The sequence below is a fragment of the Macadamia integrifolia genome, chromosome 11 (assembly GCF_013358625.1).
Source record: "Macadamia integrifolia cultivar HAES 741 chromosome 11, SCU_Mint_v3, whole genome shotgun sequence".
Lineage (NCBI taxonomy): Eukaryota > Viridiplantae > Streptophyta > Magnoliopsida > Proteales > Proteaceae > Macadamia > Macadamia integrifolia.
The window spans coordinates 31,949,046-31,965,399 of NC_056567.1; the positions used below are offsets into that span (position 1 = coordinate 31,949,046).

The 16,354-nt window shown below is 37.8% G+C and overlaps 2 protein-coding genes and 1 non-coding gene across 3 annotated transcripts; 2 read left to right on the top strand and 1 right to left on the bottom strand.

Annotated features, from left to right (window-relative positions):
- Positions 1-656: 656 nt before the first annotated feature.
- On the top strand, positions 657-763 carry LOC122094489. Its single transcript, XR_006144805.1, has one exon. It is a non-coding gene; the product is annotated as a small nucleolar RNA R71 (small nucleolar RNA).
- Positions 764-3,585: 2,822 nt separating this feature from the next.
- LOC122093100 (auxin-induced protein AUX28-like) lies at positions 3,586-7,648 on the bottom strand. The gene is made up of 4 exons (XM_042663349.1): positions 7,397-7,648; positions 6,850-7,299; positions 3,872-4,073; positions 3,586-3,758 (listed from the first exon to the last, which is right to left on the bottom strand). The coding sequence occupies exons 1-4, from the start codon at positions 7,646-7,648 to the stop codon at positions 3,586-3,588; spliced, it is 1,077 nt and encodes a 358-aa protein (XP_042519283.1).
- Positions 7,649-9,023: 1,375 nt separating this feature from the next.
- LOC122093101 lies at positions 9,024-10,063 on the top strand. Its single transcript, XM_042663350.1, has 3 exons — positions 9,024-9,380; positions 9,471-9,704; positions 9,806-10,063. The coding sequence occupies exons 1-3, from the start codon at positions 9,024-9,026 to the stop codon at positions 10,061-10,063; spliced, it is 849 nt and encodes a 282-aa protein (XP_042519284.1).
- The last annotated feature ends 6,291 nt before the right edge of the window (positions 10,064-16,354 follow it).

The window sequence follows — 16,354 nt, forward strand, 5'->3', positions numbered from 1 at the left end:
ATACGATGTAGCATACGTATATACCTTAAAATACGGATATAATACCTGTTTTATCCGTACATAGCCTTATGGTAGGTGCACGTACACGGTTTGGGCACTCCCGTCTCTTCTGGCACTGGCTCGGACTTGTCGGGCCAGCCGGTGTTTAAGGTCACCCGTGCCATCATAGCCCATAAGGAACCCGCTCTAATTTCCTCTGGCTCGGTTCCTGCATGGTTAAACCGGTTCAACCGCGAAATCAGACCGGGTTTAAGAAGCAGGGTATTACATTAACACTATCATTAGAAGTGCCCCCAGAGGTGTTGGGGTATTCTTCTATGACATGTCCAGGGGACTGGCACCAAGTACAAATCTTAACCAAATTGACTGATGACGGCTCTCTAGGAACAATAACTTCAATTCTCTTGATTAGGCTATGCAAATGGGCTTCCTTGGCTACTATCACATCCACAAAATATCATTTTCTTCATATGGTTCTTTCACTCTCTTGGGTTGATTCCCACTCACGAGTTTTTTCAGCTAAGTCAAGTAAGAATTCTCGTGCCTTTCCTTCATCTGTAAATGATGTGAATCCCTTAGAGCACATAGACTCTATCATTTGTTTAGTCGAGTAATCAATACCCTCATAAATTATTTGACATAAATGTCATAAGTCTAGGCCATGGTGAGGGCATTCTTAGAGTACGTCCTTGAATCTCTCCATAAGATTAGAAAATGATTCACTAGGCTTTTGCCTAAACTGAAGAATATCACTTCTAAGCTTATTGGTCTTGTGAGTTGGGAAAAACTTCTTAAGGAAGACAAATGTGAACTGTTCCCATGAGATTATGAAATTTGTAGGTAACCCATACAATCACTTCTTAGCTTGGTCTTTTAATGCAAAAGTGATAAACTTAAGCTTAACAGCATCATCATAAAGTTGTTGGATCTTAATTAAAACACATACCTCTTCAAATTCTCTTAGAAATTGGTATGCATCCTCAGAGTTCAACCCATGGAAGTGGGGCAACATAGTTATGTATTGAGATTTGAGTCTAAAATTATTGTTTAAAATTATTGCCCTGGGCTTGTGATAGAACTATGCAGGAAGGTTGGGCTGTTCTAGCAGGGTAGAACCTATCTTTTAGAGATTTAGGTGAAAGGTTTTGATGTTGGTCTCCCATATTAAAAGGTTTAAAAGAGAGCAAACGTATAGGGTCACTACTTGTTGGATCTCTTCTTTCTAATCGATTCTTAGTATTACATACCCACCTAACACACATGCAATAGAAAACTACCCACAACTAGAGTAAGACAAGCACAAAAGAATGGATAGAAAAACTTTTTTTTACGATTTTTTCTTTTTTTTGATTTTTTCTTTTGATTTTTTTTTTTGGCCTTTTGGGAGCTTATCGGCAGGGATCCGAGGTTACTCAGGTCAATTCCTAAGTACTGCTACAGGGCAAAACCTATTTTTATCATACTGTGAGGCATGGTGACCTCCACCAATACAACTATTATTGTAATTTGTTCTTCTCAGGAATTCAATAAAAAAAAGAAAAACAAAACAAAGCAAACAAAGCACTCCGATTTACCAAAAGAAAGCGAAATATAACATGAAACTGTCTCCCTGGCAACGGCGCCAAAAACTTATTTGAGATTTTAAAATGTAACTGCAAGCATACGGATCAATGTAGCTACGGGTCGAACACAGGGAGAGCAGCCACTTTATTTGTTTTCTTCTTTTAATAATGCGAAAGTGAACCGATTAATGATTGTGATCTAATTCTAATTACCGTCCTAAACATATGTATCTAAAATAACGTCCTAACCATTTGTCATCTAAGAATTTAAACACGCAAGCCACGTAATTAAAATAAAATAAATAAATAGCTAAAAATAAACACCCCATGCAATTAAAAAGCAATGAAGGAAAAAAATGCTGAAACAAAAAAAAAAAAAAAAAAAAAAGATAAAGCTAGAGAGAGACTCACAAGTAGGTTTCTCTACTTAGCCCAAGGGATGCATCATAATACGAGCTTCCCTACTTGACCAGAGAGTCACTCTTACAAGGGTTACTCTACTTAGTTTTAGGAAAAGGGAGACAATTAAAATAAAAACAATAAAATGATGGTTCTATGGCTAGGAGGGGCAAAGCCAACACATACACTAGCCATGAACCTTGGGGAAAGGGATAGCAATAATGTAACGACTGAAATTAAAATCCTAAATTAAGAAAGAAAGGGTAATCAGAAGAGGGAATGAGAGGGGGAGAGAAGACTACTAAAGGAGCCTACTTACTTGAACTTCAACCCTTGAACTGAAAACTTGATCGATTTGAGATACTACCAGTACTAAAAATCAAATCTGGAATAAACAAATCTGAAATTTATAGTACTAGAGAAAACAAATCTGAAGAAAAAAATTGAACTTGAAAGATATACTTCATAGCTTGTTCTTGTCACCTAGAACTAAGCCTAAAACTAGAACTTGAAAATTACAACTTCAATTGTTTAAACAACAAAAATAAAAGACTGAATCAAAAACAAAAGTTCTTGCATTAATTGAATAAAAAAAACTTACAAAAGTGTTTAAAGCATAAATCTAGAACTAGAGCTAGAGAAAGAGACAAAGTAACTAAGAAAAAACCCTAGAAGAAGAATGAAGTGTCTCCTCCCCTTGTGTTAATCTATTATATAGAGAATGGGGGAGGGAAGCTAACGATTTTAGCTTCTAAAATAAAAAGATTTTTTTTATATTGTTGATGAAGTGGAGGAGAGAGAAGAGAGAAGACGTGTGGAGAGAGATCTCCCATGGTTTTTCTTGCCTTTTTCTTCATATTTTTTCTCCCTTTTTCTATTTTCTCTCTCTTCTTGCACAAGAAACCCCCTTTGGCTCTTCTAAAAAAAAAATCTCAATAAAATGACAGCTAAGAGGTTCGAACTTGAGACCTCTTAATAAGCAAGGGATTTTGCACACCACAACTCACCAACTACGCTAGGTAGTTGTTGTTACCAAAAACAAATCTTCAATCACTTAAGGATGTGGTCCATTGATCCTTGTTAGCATTTGAAATATTCCTTATACCCTTGGGACATATGCAGATGGGCTAGTTCTACATCTCGGTTCAGTTCTGATCCATTATTTTTTTTCTGACCCGAAAAGAATAATCATTTGTACGGTTGACCAAACGAATGTGTACTTGCAATTGAACACGTCCATCTGCTCAGAATTTCATCCTCTTCGCAACCATGAAAATAAATAGGACCTCTTTACATGTAAAATTGGAGATATAGCACCCGATAGTCCTTAAGGCCTCGAAAATATAAAACCTGCAAAAAGAGAGTAAAACCCAAGGTAACTCCACTCTAAATATGTAAAATGCATGTTTTACTACACTAGATTTCACACATAAATGTGCTCATCACATATGGTGGGAAATAATGTTTTAAAAATGTGATTACATTAGGCTTGATACTCCCTCAAATAAAGATTAAATTAAGTGAGAAACATTAGAGAGAGATTCAAAGAGTAAAAAGAACAACCATTGTACGAGGCTCCCGTTACTGCAAGGTCTAGGAGGGACAAATGTACGCAACCTTTTCTTTATGCACAACCCATGCCTCTGGCCTCTGATCCTTTCATGATTCTGAGTCTCTTGTAGGAGCAGATGAACATATTCCATGGAACATCTCCAACCAACATCCAGTCACCATCTTTTTCTTCATAAGTTGATGCATACTCTGAACCATTGTATCGTTCTCTTTCTGAGTACTCACCTATAAAATCACAGTTAGTTACATCAATACATGATAATTATCCCAACCATCAAGATCAAGAAATAGGATCATATTTGTGGATCATCAACAGATGTGATGGTTGTGAATCTTACCTATCTTAAACTTGAACATGTCCTCTAAGGCCTTGAGGAGCTCTGGGTATCCCTTGTCGAACTTGAGATCAATCTTTCTGAGATAAGGAGCTCCATCCATGCTCACTTTCACATAGATCCCAGCGGCTTCAGCCTCTGTCTTCTTGGGTTGAAAATTGTTCTTCCTGTATGATCGGATTGGTGGCCACCTAACTACTTGTGCCTAGAGGTAAGTAGTACTCAACTGATAGGGGAAGTAGGAAACACAATGTCAGCAACCAAAATTTAAGTACCAACTAAACATTTACAAATAAATGAAAGAAATCAACAATAGAGGTATTCTACAATATACCTAAAACTCTCATTTCTGCAACAACTTTTGCTACTGCAACATCAAACCCCTCTTTGAATTCAAGTTTCTGGCCCACACTCTATCCTACAAAAGATTTGGAATACTGTTTACAGGAAAAAGAGAGAAAGGGAGGGGGGGAATTATTTGAGGTTGTATGTAAAAAAGACATCAAGAGGTGAAAAAAAAATGAAACAGATCAAACAAAAAAAAGAGCAAATGAATCACGAATTCTTTCTTTCACATACCATTCTTTAATGTTATGAAAAGGTTCCAGTTGCATTCATGGCAGAGGTAGCTTGTCTCGCTCACCTCATAATTGTACCTTCCACTGCTCAACTCAATACAACTCAAGCCTTATCCCAACTTAATGGGCTCAGCTATATGGATCTTCTTTCTCCAATCAACTCTATTCAAAGCCATACTAGTTACTCTTCCTAAGCTATGCATGTCTTCCCTCACCACTTCTCCCTGAGTCATTTTAGGCCTACCATTGGCTTTTTTAGTTCCTCCAATCTGAATCATATCACCTTCTTTACCAGAGCATTCAAAGACCTACACTACAAAAATCCTAGAGCAAGCATGGTTTAAATTTGGTCAGAATTTAATGTAGGTTTAGGTTGGGCCTTAATTTCTAGGTTAATTCTGAATAAGAAATTAGTATTTTAATTACTAGTTAGTATTAATAGTGGGGTCCATCAGCTATTAATTAGGAAATTATCTTGTTTTACAATTAAATTAGATTGAGGTCTATCAATTGTGGAACCCATCCTACTCCTGGGATCTGTTTAAGTGAGCTTTTTAGTTATTTATCTATGGAACTTTATTACAAGTTTAGAGAGTTCAGATTGAATAGAATTCTAGTTTCTGTTTTTATATAAAGTTTTAAACCCTAAGCTTAAAGCAGAGGTGTCATTCTTGATATGCCATTTAAACAAGACAGCAATTGAGCTTACAGAACTGGAATTTTTATTTAAAGAAAAAAATTTGAGAAGTCATCATTGCTTAGAGTTCACGTCAGGTTTTTTACAGGCATAAAGTAGTTTTCCATGAATAAATTGGCACATGGGAAACTGTTTTGTTGTGGAACAATTATTAGTTTGGCCCGCGAAGTAAGCAATCATTTTCAGCGAATCCAATGTCCATTACTCCTTAGTTTAGGTAGCATTCAGTATATAAGGAAAGTATAATGGTATTTGCGACTTACTAATTACAACGGCTACTTGGAGATCGCCGTTCGATACGAAAAGATACTTGCACGCTCTTCCAGAGGTCAGGCTCTTGCTGCTGTGAAAAGAGAGAAAGAGAGTGAGAAAGAGAATTGGAGATCTGATACTGTTACGGCTTCGTTGCTCTCCATTTGAAGTTTCAAGCGCTGGTTTTTCATCTTTTCGAGGTATTGTGTAACCATGGACACCTTCAAGAAGAAAATCTCTCCCAAAGGTATGTTTTCTGGTCATTCTCAGTTCCTTTTCTGAAATTCCTCGTTTGTTCTACTTTCATTTCCGGGGAGTTTGGACTTCTCCGTCTTTTTTCTTCTTTTTTTCTTGTCGACGCTTCATACTTTCAGTGGAGAGTGCATTTGAATGCAAATTGGGTTCCGATTGGCTTCCATTTTCAGTTTTGCCATTTGGGTCTTTCTTGTTATTTTAACTAGGGTTGATATTCTATTTCATCTCTTCGTGCTGGTTTGTCATTCTCGTGTGTTGTTTCAGCTTCAACTGAGGTTTCGGTTGAATGATTTTTTGTCTTTTTTTTTTTCCTGGTGAAAACCCCTTTTCAGAAATGAGTCCAGCTTAAGATTGCTTCATCTTGTTCTCCCTCAACCCCGAATGCACATTGTCTCTGTACTGAAGAAGTAGAAAATTGTTTCTCAATGACAGATGCACTTAGGGGCCATTTGATTTTGTTTCAATCGTTTATGTGTCTAGAAACAGCAGAAACGGTTTCTCTCGTTTCTGTTCGAAGAAACAATTTTTTTACCTCAAAAAAGTGTTTGATTTTTCTGTTTCAAGAAACGGTTTCTTATGCATGTATCATTAATTACAGTTATGCCATTAGAATTTTGACAAAAGGGAAGACATCATACATGATTAAAATGAAAAAACCCAATGTGATAGAGATTCAATAGGGAATATCTTTTTAAATGTCACATAAATAAATAGAACATAGAGTTTTCTATTACATAACATATACTCTAACAACTAACATAAAATCATTACTTCCATATCATCCTCAAATAAACTAGCATATCTTACTTTTAAATATCCATATCATCCTCAACAACTAACAAATATCCATATCATCCTCAAATAAACTCCCATATCTTACTTTTAAATCAAAATATCCATCAAAATCAACAAGCAAAGAAATATTCATGTCATCCTCAAAGAAATTCCCCTATCCTACTTTTAAATCAAATCATCCATGAATATGAAACAAACAAATATCCATGTCATTCTCAAATTTAAAAAGAAACCTTTTGTTTTCAAGAAACTCCCAAATCCTACTTCAATGCTCTAATCATCCACATCATTTTTTCAGCAACAACTTCTACAAATGATATTCTCCAAGCAGCACTCTTGTGTATCTTTTGTTGAGCCTTCACCCACATCTCTTATGTTAACTCTGTCATGTTGTCCAACAATACCTGACATGCTTTGATGCTGTACATTCCATCCACTAGATTATTGACAGTTGGAAGAACTGGTCTGGAAGTGGGAGTACTACTACCCCCCCGTTCCATTTTCCAGGCCACATATGAGCTGAAGTCATGTGCAGATTTGGTAATGATTTTTGTGGTACTCTTCTTCCTTCGGTCTGTGGGAGTTCTATCATGCTTCCGCTTTGTTGTAGAACGACTGACCACTTCATCAACATCTGTAGGCTCTATATCATCCAGACCTACTACATCTTCAGGGGAGTCATGTGTATCATTCTCATCCTCACAATCAAGATCAATGTCAATGGACTTTTGCTTCCCAGCAGTATGCTGAGATACTCCTCTATCTCCTCGAGCACTTGAGTCTGAGAAGACCTCTAACAACTCTGGCCACCATGGAAGTCCACTCTTTCGGAATTCGGTCCAATTTGGATTTGCCTATAATCCAAAATAATCGATATTATACACTGTTGGGAAAAAATATATATATATATATATATTTATCCATTGACTATTGCTTCAAGGAATGGATTACCTTTATAGCATTTTCCCAAACAGAATCTGCAGCTGTAGCAGTCCTGGTATTTGAATCCCATCCAAATCCCGTAGTTTCGAGCAACCGCCTGAAACTATTATAGTCACCTCGTAGCTTATTCATCTTATTACACAGCTGCTCTTTTCGAAATGGACGTTGGAAAGTTGCTTCTAGTCCTGCTTTAATGTTATTCCACCCAACTTTACTGAATGTGGAGTTGGACTTCTGACCATTCCTTACATTATCAATCATTAAGTTGATGAATTTGTTCTATTCAGAAGCATTCCAAAGGATTGTGGTTGTAGTTGTGGTTATGGTTGTGGTTGGAGCAGGAGTAGGGTTTCCACTATATGACATATTGTCTACATAAAGGAAACATTAATCATGTTAAAGTTAAGAATCATCAGCTCACAATCGGATATGCATATTGAACATTCATAGACTGGCATTCAACAATGACAAAAGGAAATCTCTCAAAAAAAATAACCAAAATTTCCAAAGTGAGTGAAACAGTAGCAATAAAATGAAAACAAAATATCAGCAAGAATCATATTTCCTACAACAAATATAAAAGATATTTTCTATATGGTATACTTTACACATCCAAATTTATATTTGTTTTTATCACTTATTTTTTAAAATCATTTGTGATAATAAATTATAGATTATAAATTATAATCGTTTGGTTGCTATTTGTTTAATAGTTTATATAATTAGAAATATGTTTGGCAAGTTCAATTCACAGAAAAATTTATTTAAACTGAAACTTCTATTGTACATCATGGAATTCCAAGTCACAACATTTCATTTTGGCATTCAGTCAGACACGTTTTGGGCACTATGGATCTTCACATATTGACAACAAATGTGAAGCAGAGGATTCAACAAAAATCAGTCACATAAGAAGTTGGTTTTACCAAGCTATGTGTTTGTTCAATTTCTTCAGTGGAACCCCAAGTTTCACACGAGTTCAGGACCCGTTTCACAAGTTTCACATAACTTCACGGGCCCTGAACTCGTGTGAAACTTGGGGTTCCACTGAAGAAATTGAACAAACACATAGCTTGGTAATACCAACTTCTTATGTGACTGATTTTTGTTGAATCCTCTGCTTCACATTTGTGGTCAATATGTGAAGATCCATAGTGCCCAAAACGTGTTTGACTGAATGCCAAAATGAAATGTTGTGACTTGGAATTCCATGATGTACAATAGAAGTTTCAGTTTAGATAAATTTTTCTGTGAATTGAACTTGCCAAACATATTTCTAATTATATAAACTATTAAACAAATAGCAACCAAACGATTATAATTTATAATCTATAATTTATTATCACAAATGATTTTTAAAAAATAAGTGATAAAAACAATATAAATTTGGATGTGTAAAGTATACCATATAGAAAATATCTTTTATATTTGTTGTAGGAAATAGGATTCTTGCTGATATTTTGTTTCCATTTTATTGCTACTGTTTCACTCACTTTGGAAATTTTGGTTATTTCTTTTGAGAGATTTCCTTTTGTCATTGTTGAATGCCAGTCTATGAATGTTCAATATGCATATCCGATTGTGAGCTGATGATTCTTGACTTTAACATGATTAATGTTTCCTTTATGTAGACAATATGTCATATAGTGGAAACCCTACTCCTGCTCCAACCACAACCATAACCACAACCACAACCACAATCCTTTGGAATGCTTCTGAATTGAACAAATTTATCAACTTAATGATTGATAATGTAAGGAATGGTCAAAAGTCCAACTCCACATTCAGTAAAGTTTGGTGGAATAACATTAAAGCAGGACTAGAACCAACTTTCCAACGTCCATTTCGAAAAGAGCAGCTGCGTAATAAGATGAATAAGCTACGAGGTGACTATACTAGTTTCAGGCGGTTGCTCGAAACTATGGGATTTGGATGGGATTCAAATACCAGGACTGCTACAGCTGCAGATTCTGTTTGGGAAAATACTATAAAGGTAATCCATTCCTTGAAGCAATAGTCAATATATATATATATATATATATTTTTCCCAACAGTGTATAATATCGATTATTTTGGATTATAGGCAAATCCAAATTGGACCGAATTCCGAAAGAGTGGACTTCCATGGTGGCCAGAGTTGTTAGAGGTCTTCTCAGACTCAAGTGCTCGAGGAGATAGAGGAGTATCTCAGCATACTGCTGGGAAGCAAAAGTCCATTGACATTGATCTTGATTGTGAGGATGAGAATGATACACATGACTCCCCTGAAGATGTAGTAGGTCTGGATGATATAGAGCCTACAGATGTTGATGAAGTGGTCAGTCGTTCTACAACAAAGCGGAAGCGTGATAGAACTCCCACAGACCGAAGGAAGAAGAGTACCACAAAAATCATTACCAAATCTGCACATGACTTCAGCTCATATGTGGCCTGGAAAATGGAACGGGGGGTAGTAGTACTCCCACTTCCAGACCAGTTCTTCCAACTGTCAATAATCTAGTAGATGGAATGTACAGCATCAAAGCGTGTCAGGTATTGTTGGACAACATGATAGAGTTAACAGAAGAGATGTGGGTGAAGGCTCAACAAAAGATACACAATAGTGCTGCTTGGAGAATATCATTTGTAGAAGTTGTTGCTGAAAAAAGGATGTGGATAATTAGAGCATTGAAGTAGGATTTGGGAGTTTCTTGAAAACAATAGGTTTCTTTTTAAATTTGAGAACATGGATATTTATTTGTTTGATATTGATGGATGGTTTGATTTAAAAGTAGGATAGGGGAATTTCTTTGAGGATGACATGGATATTTCTTTGCTTGTTGATTTTGATGGATATTTTGATTTAAAAGTAAGATATGGGAGTTTATTTGAGAATGATATGGATATTTGTTAGTTGTTGAGGATGATATGGTTATTTAAAAGTAAGATATGCTAGTTTATTTGAGGACGATAGGGAAGTAATGATTTTATGTTAGTTGTTAGAGTATATGTTACGTAATAGAAAACTCTATGTTTTATTTACTTATGTGACATTTAAAAAGATATTCCCTATTGAATCTCTATCACATTGGGTTTTTTCATTTTAATCATGTATGATGTCTTCCCTTTTGTCAAAATTCTAATGGCATAACTGTAATTAATGATACATGCATAAGAAACCGTTTCTTGAAACAGAAAAATCAAACACTTTTTTGAGGTAAAAAAATTGTTTCTTGGAACAGAAACGAGAGAAACCGTTTCTGCTGTTTCTAGACACAGAAACAATTGAAACAAAATCAAACGGCCCCTAAATGTAACCTACCCGGTTACAAAAACCTTGTAACCTAAATTATTGTGTCCCCATTATTTTGTCATTTTGTGATTGCTTTTAAGGTCAAAAAATTAAATTATTGTATCCCCATTATTTTTTCATTTTGTGATTGCTTTTAAGGTCAAAAAAGTAAATTACTGTGTTCCATTTATTTTATCATTTTGTGATTGTTTTTAAGGTCAAAAAAGTAAATTCAACCTCAACTTTTTGAATCGTTACTTTGATTTAAACGGCAAAACAAGGGGTATTTTGAGAATGAATACACTCTTCCCAAACAACCCCTAGCCCCAACTGATCGTCTTCTTCCTCGCGAGTCTTTCTGTTACCTTTCTTGGTTTTTATGGCATAAAGTTTGGCAAGATCATCTCCAGTGAGTCAGGTAAAGGTTCTCTTTCTTCTCGACATGTCTAATGCTTTTATGGGTTTTAGGGTTTAAAACTTTTGGTGGACTTCAGTTTTGTTTTATGAAATTTAGAAAACAAAACCTCTTCCCAGAAATTCATATATCAACTATATTGCAATAATTTCTATTGTTGTGCATTAGAGATGAGGTGGGTAAGATAGTTCTAATCATGTCTCTTTTTCTCCCTTCAAAGAAATCAATTGTATTAAATATGCTAGTGTTTTTAAGAAAGTTAAAATCCAGAAAGATGACAAATAGCAATATTGTATTTTTTTTTCGTAAAGTAATATAGTAGGCTTGGTACTACTACAATGATGACATGTGATATTTCGTATTTATAATATATTTTATAGGTTGATTCTAAGGGTTTTGGGATTGATTCTTGTCAATTCCAATTTGATTTGGATTTGGATTGATATTGGCAGCTACTAATTTGATCTTTGATTCTGTGTTTAAAATCGATCATAAGGTTTATAGGACTAGATCATGGGTCTTAAGATTTGAGGACAATTCTAGGGTTCTTTTTATCTGATTTTGATTCGATTGGATCAAAATTTATAGGAATCAGTCCCAAGGATGTAGGGGACGGTATCAATATCGGTCTTTGTCGATGCCGATTCTATACCGAACCAGATCGGATGGGATCGGTGGGTATCGGTCTATTTTACCCTTGATTTTTATAAAAGGTACTACTTTTTACCTATTTTACCCCTGAAACGATCCGGATAACCGATCCAGATCGAGGATCGATCTCAGCCAATACGATCGATCCCAGACCAATACTTGAAACCATGATCAGTTCGATCTCCAATTCCAAGTTTAAAATCCCTAGTTGATTTGGCTAGTTCGAATCAATCCCAATTCTGATCATTATAGAATGGCATATCTAGGATTTTGGGGATTAGGCTATTGGTTTTTAGAATTTAGTGTCAATTCTAGCATTTTTGTGATTGATTCGGATATGATCCAGACTAGAATCATTAGGGACCAATTTATTCTTTGATTTTGAGTTAAAATTCTGGTATTAGCCGATCTGGATTAGAATTGGTCATGAACTATTCAACTCCGGAAGTTTTAGAATGGTCAATTTAGAATTAGAATCACTAGAGGGATTGTTTTGATACTCAATTTCGAGTTTAAAATCATTGGTTGAATAAACCAATTTCGATCCAAATCGACCATAGTAATACCTATCCAGACTATTTTAGAATGACTGATTATAAGGCTTTTGTGATTGATTTGATCCATTTCTGATTTTGGTCACTTTGATCTAGATTTTATCTAGTATTAGGCCAAATTGAAATCAAAGTTCAATTTCAATTTAGACCAATTCAATTTTTATTGAGTTGACTTAATGGCCTCTTGTAAGTAATATGTTCTCTTTTAGTAATTTTTTTAAGTTGTTATAAGGTCTTTTATGGTTTCGATTCTCTTGATCTGGTTAAATTCAATTTTTTACCGATTTGATAAAAACTCAAATTGATAAAAGTTCGTTTCACGTTTCTCTTGATTAGTCCAACCCGCTTGAATTGGAAATGGACACCTTTACTCAAAGCAATAGACCCAATCACCCAATGGTTAGTATAATTTTTTTTTTTTAAATCCCACGTTGGACTTTAGAGGGACAAGGAATTGAGATTTGAGATTCCAAACGTAGTGATGGGTCTATTTGAGGATAAAATTACATTTCTACCATTTTTAAACAATTTTTCATAAAAAGTGGTGCAGCAACTTTTAAGTTTTTATTGGGAATATAAACACATGAAATTACCTTTTGAATCTTCTTGAACCAATCATTTCTTTCACATTATAAGACTTTTTAGGTAACTAAAAGTGGGTTACAAGCCTTTTGTAACCTACCTAGGTTACAACTAGACAAACCCAAAAGAAATTGTGGATGAGAAGCTTCCAAACAGGCTAAAACTGAAAATATTAACTCATGCAAGTCCCTCATTCAAAAAAAAAAAAAAAAAAAAAAACAAATCAACAGGATATCAGTTGGTACTATCAGAACTAACCAATTCCGTATCTTCCTAGAAAGTTACATCATAGTTGAGTGCCAGATGAACTCAGACTTTTTTTTATAAAACCACCAATAAATAAAAGCCAAAGCACATGCAAATATTGAATAATAAGAGCAGAGAAGCATACGGGTCTCATCATGACCAAGCTCATAGAATTAGTGATTTCAAAGATATTGAAAGGAAAGGAGAACAAATAAAATAAGGTTTCCAGGATAAAGAATGTGTTAGAATTGTTCTACCTGGAAAATGGGAAATAGAGAGCAGTAGGAACGACAATCATACGTGAGTTACCTGCTCTTCTGAGATTTCATCTTCTCCTTCCTCCTATTTTTCTGGAGAACGCCATGAACGACCAAAAAGGAGTTGTGTAGTAGAAAAGGAAAGAAAAAAATAACAGAAAACATTGTCATGACTGATGAGCATAGCTTGCTCAAGTGTTCTTGATCCTGAAGAGTTGTCTTTCACAACTAAAGGATTCAGTAAAGCAGAGACCATCTTCCCCACTGCTCTACTATCAAAGAAAGTACCAGAGAAATCAAATCCCATAGAAATCTTCTACACCAATGCCATCCAATGGTAGTGCTTAGCCTACACAGCGCATGCTTTTATTTAAATAAGAAAAACACTTGAATTGGATGGGAGGAAGGTCAATTTCAGCTACAAAGGGTTTGGCCCATGAAACCACCTGGGAAGAGAGGTGTGTGATTGACAGAAAGAAAGGGGTATGCGATGTGGTTCAGAGAGAGAAAGAGAGGTTCCCCATTGTATATTCAAACGCCGAACCATGGATCTGCAACCTCGAATAGGCTTCAGAAGACGATCTCATGTCCTAGCATAGGGTTAGGATATGCCAATGTTGTTAATGAGAATTACAACACTCCCAAGACCTTCGATGGGTTCCTGAATCCATCGAATCCCTTCAAAAAGGTATGTGTTATGATCGGAAATCCGCCAGAGGAGCTAAACCTACACAGGGACAGAAGGCAGAGGCCCGGAGGTATCTCTGGGGTTAGTCCTCCGACGCTCAAGTTAGAGACCGGCGAAATAGTATTTTCACAAGAGTAATGGTGTGAGTGTTGACCTACCTCTCCCCTCCTTTCGGGCCCTCTCTTATAGTGCTTAGGGCTAGGGTTTCTTTTGGGAGTCCCCCTTAGGTCCGCCTTTTTCCCTTCCCGAGTCCTACTCGAATACGCGCTATTCCCCTTGTGGGGAATATTCTCTATTCGGGTATCTTCTCCTCACGTGGTTTACGTGGTTAGAATTCTTGCGACCTCTATCAAGTGGGTGAAAAGTGTCCTTCCTTTGGATACCACGTGTTCTTACCTTACAGGGTGATTAATTGGGCCATATCATAGCCCCCTTACTTCCACTAGGAAGCTCTTTCAGTGGAAGTAACTTCCTTCCTCTTTTGTGTTCCCCTTCGGCCTTCTGTCACGGCCTTCATCTTGAAACCAAGACCTCTGATCATGTCCACAGCCTTAGCCAGAGCCCCAACCAAGGTTTTGACCTTTGGTCAGGTTCACTCGGCCTTAGAAGAACCCCCAACCGAGGCGGTGACCTTCGGTCAGGTCTGCTTGGCCTTAGCCAGAGCCCCCAACCGAGGTTTTGACCTTCAGTCAGGTTCGCTCGGCCTTGGCCGGAGCCCCAACCTAGGTGGTGACCCTCGATCAAGTCTGCTCAGCCTTAGCCCAGAGCCCTAGCTGAGGTTTTAACCTTCAGTCAGGTTCGCTCAGCCATGGCCGAAGCCCCAACCTAGGCGGTGACTTCGGTCAGGTCTGCTCGACCTTAGCCCAGAGCCCTAACCAAGGTTTTGACCTTCGGTTAGGTCTGCTCGGCCTTAGCCAGAGCCCCCAATCGAGGTTTTGACCTTTGGTCAGGTCTGCTCGGCCCTAGCTAGAGCCCCCAACTGAAGTTTTAACATTCAGTCAGGTTCACTCAACTGTGGCTGGAGCCCCCAACCTAGCCAGTGACCTTCGGTCCGATCTGCTCAGCCTTAGCCAGAGCCCCAACCAAGGTTTTGACCTTCGATCAGGTTCGCTCGGCCTTGGTCGGAGCCCCAACCTAGGCGGTGACCTTCGGTCAGGTTTGTTCGACCTTAGCCCAGAGCCCTAACGTAGGTTTTAACCCTTGGTCAGGTCCACTCGGCCTTAGCCAGAGCCCCAAATCGAGGTTTTTACCTTCGGTCAGGTCCGCTCGGCCCTAGCCAGAGCCCCCAACCGAGGTTTTGACCTTCGGTCGTGTCTCTGGCTCGAGCAACATGTCACTCGTGTCTTACCTAGAGTGCCTTGGGAATCAGCATTGATGACCTGTTGGGGTCATTAATGGCCTCGAGTAGTCAGATCGTCATTACCTTGCCTATATAAAGTGAGACCCCCTCATTTTAGTCACTTTTCCCAGAGCCATCAACCTTCGGTCTAGCACTCTTTCCTTCATCTTTGGTTTTCCTCATCCATTGTAATCAGTAAGTTCCATATCTAGCTCATTCGGTAGTAGGCCCTCGTCCTCTGAGGGGACCGTCTCTAACCCGAGGCATCGCAGTCCCGGACATGTTTGAGGCATGTCCTCGGGTTCATCCTCAGAGTCCCATTCGTCTCGTGTTTCCTCCTCCATTGCTACACCTAATGGATCCGCAGGTGGTCTGAGCGTGGAAGATATTATGGAAGGGGTTCTTGAAACCCGAGCCCAGACGAATGAGTCTCTTCCTGGAGAGGCTAGGGACATATTATCTACTATGTTCGAGGTAGAGTTCGATGAGCTTAGGGTGTCCTGTAGTATCCCAAGTGAATTCGACCTTCGGCTCCCAATGCCCATCGATAGGGCTAGTTATAGGAACCCAGGTGAACTCTGCTTCTATCGAGATTCCTTCAAGGCAGGGCTCTAGCTTCCACTACACCCTTTCTTCAGCCAAGTGTTTCAGTACTATAGCATCTGCCTACCCCAGCTGACTCCAAATGGGTGGCGGAGAATCCTTAGTTTCATAGTGTACTTCTGTTAGATTTAGAGGCCCATCTCCCTTCCTCTTTTTCTGAATTGTCTGTCCCTCGGAGGCAGTAAAGGGGACTCGGGCTGGTATTACTTCGGCCCTCGGAAGGACATTAGGTTTTTGAATGGGTATCCTTCTTCGATCCACGGCTGGAAGCACAAGTATTTCTTTGTGAGATCGTCCAAGGGTTTCCCCATCGGCAACGTCTGGGACATTCCCGACCTGAAGGATGTTAATTCCATGCCAG

Excerpts from the sequence above, each read along its gene's own strand:
- LOC122093101 (XM_042663350.1), top strand. The coding sequence starts at position 9,024 with ATGTCATATAGTGGAAACCCTACTCCTGCTCCAACCACAACCATAACC. Across the intron at positions 9,381-9,470 it reads TTTGGGAAAATACTATAAAG|GCAAATCCAAATTGGACCGA; the intron begins GTAATCCATTCC and ends TTTGGATTATAG. Across the intron at positions 9,705-9,805 it reads CTACAGATGTTGATGAAGTG|CTCATATGTGGCCTGGAAAA; the intron begins GTCAGTCGTTCT and ends ACATGACTTCAG.
- LOC122093100 (XM_042663349.1), bottom strand. The coding sequence starts at position 7,648 with ATGATTGATAATGTAAGGAATGGTCAGAAGTCCAACTCCACATTCAGT. Across the intron at positions 7,300-7,396 it reads TTTGGGAAAATGCTATAAAG|GCAAATCCAAATTGGACCGA; the intron begins GTAATCCATTCC and ends TTTGGATTATAG. Across the intron at positions 4,074-6,849 it reads ACAGCATCAAAGCATGTCAG|GCACAAGTAGTTAGGTGGCC; the intron begins GTATTGTTGGAC and ends ACTTACCTCTAG.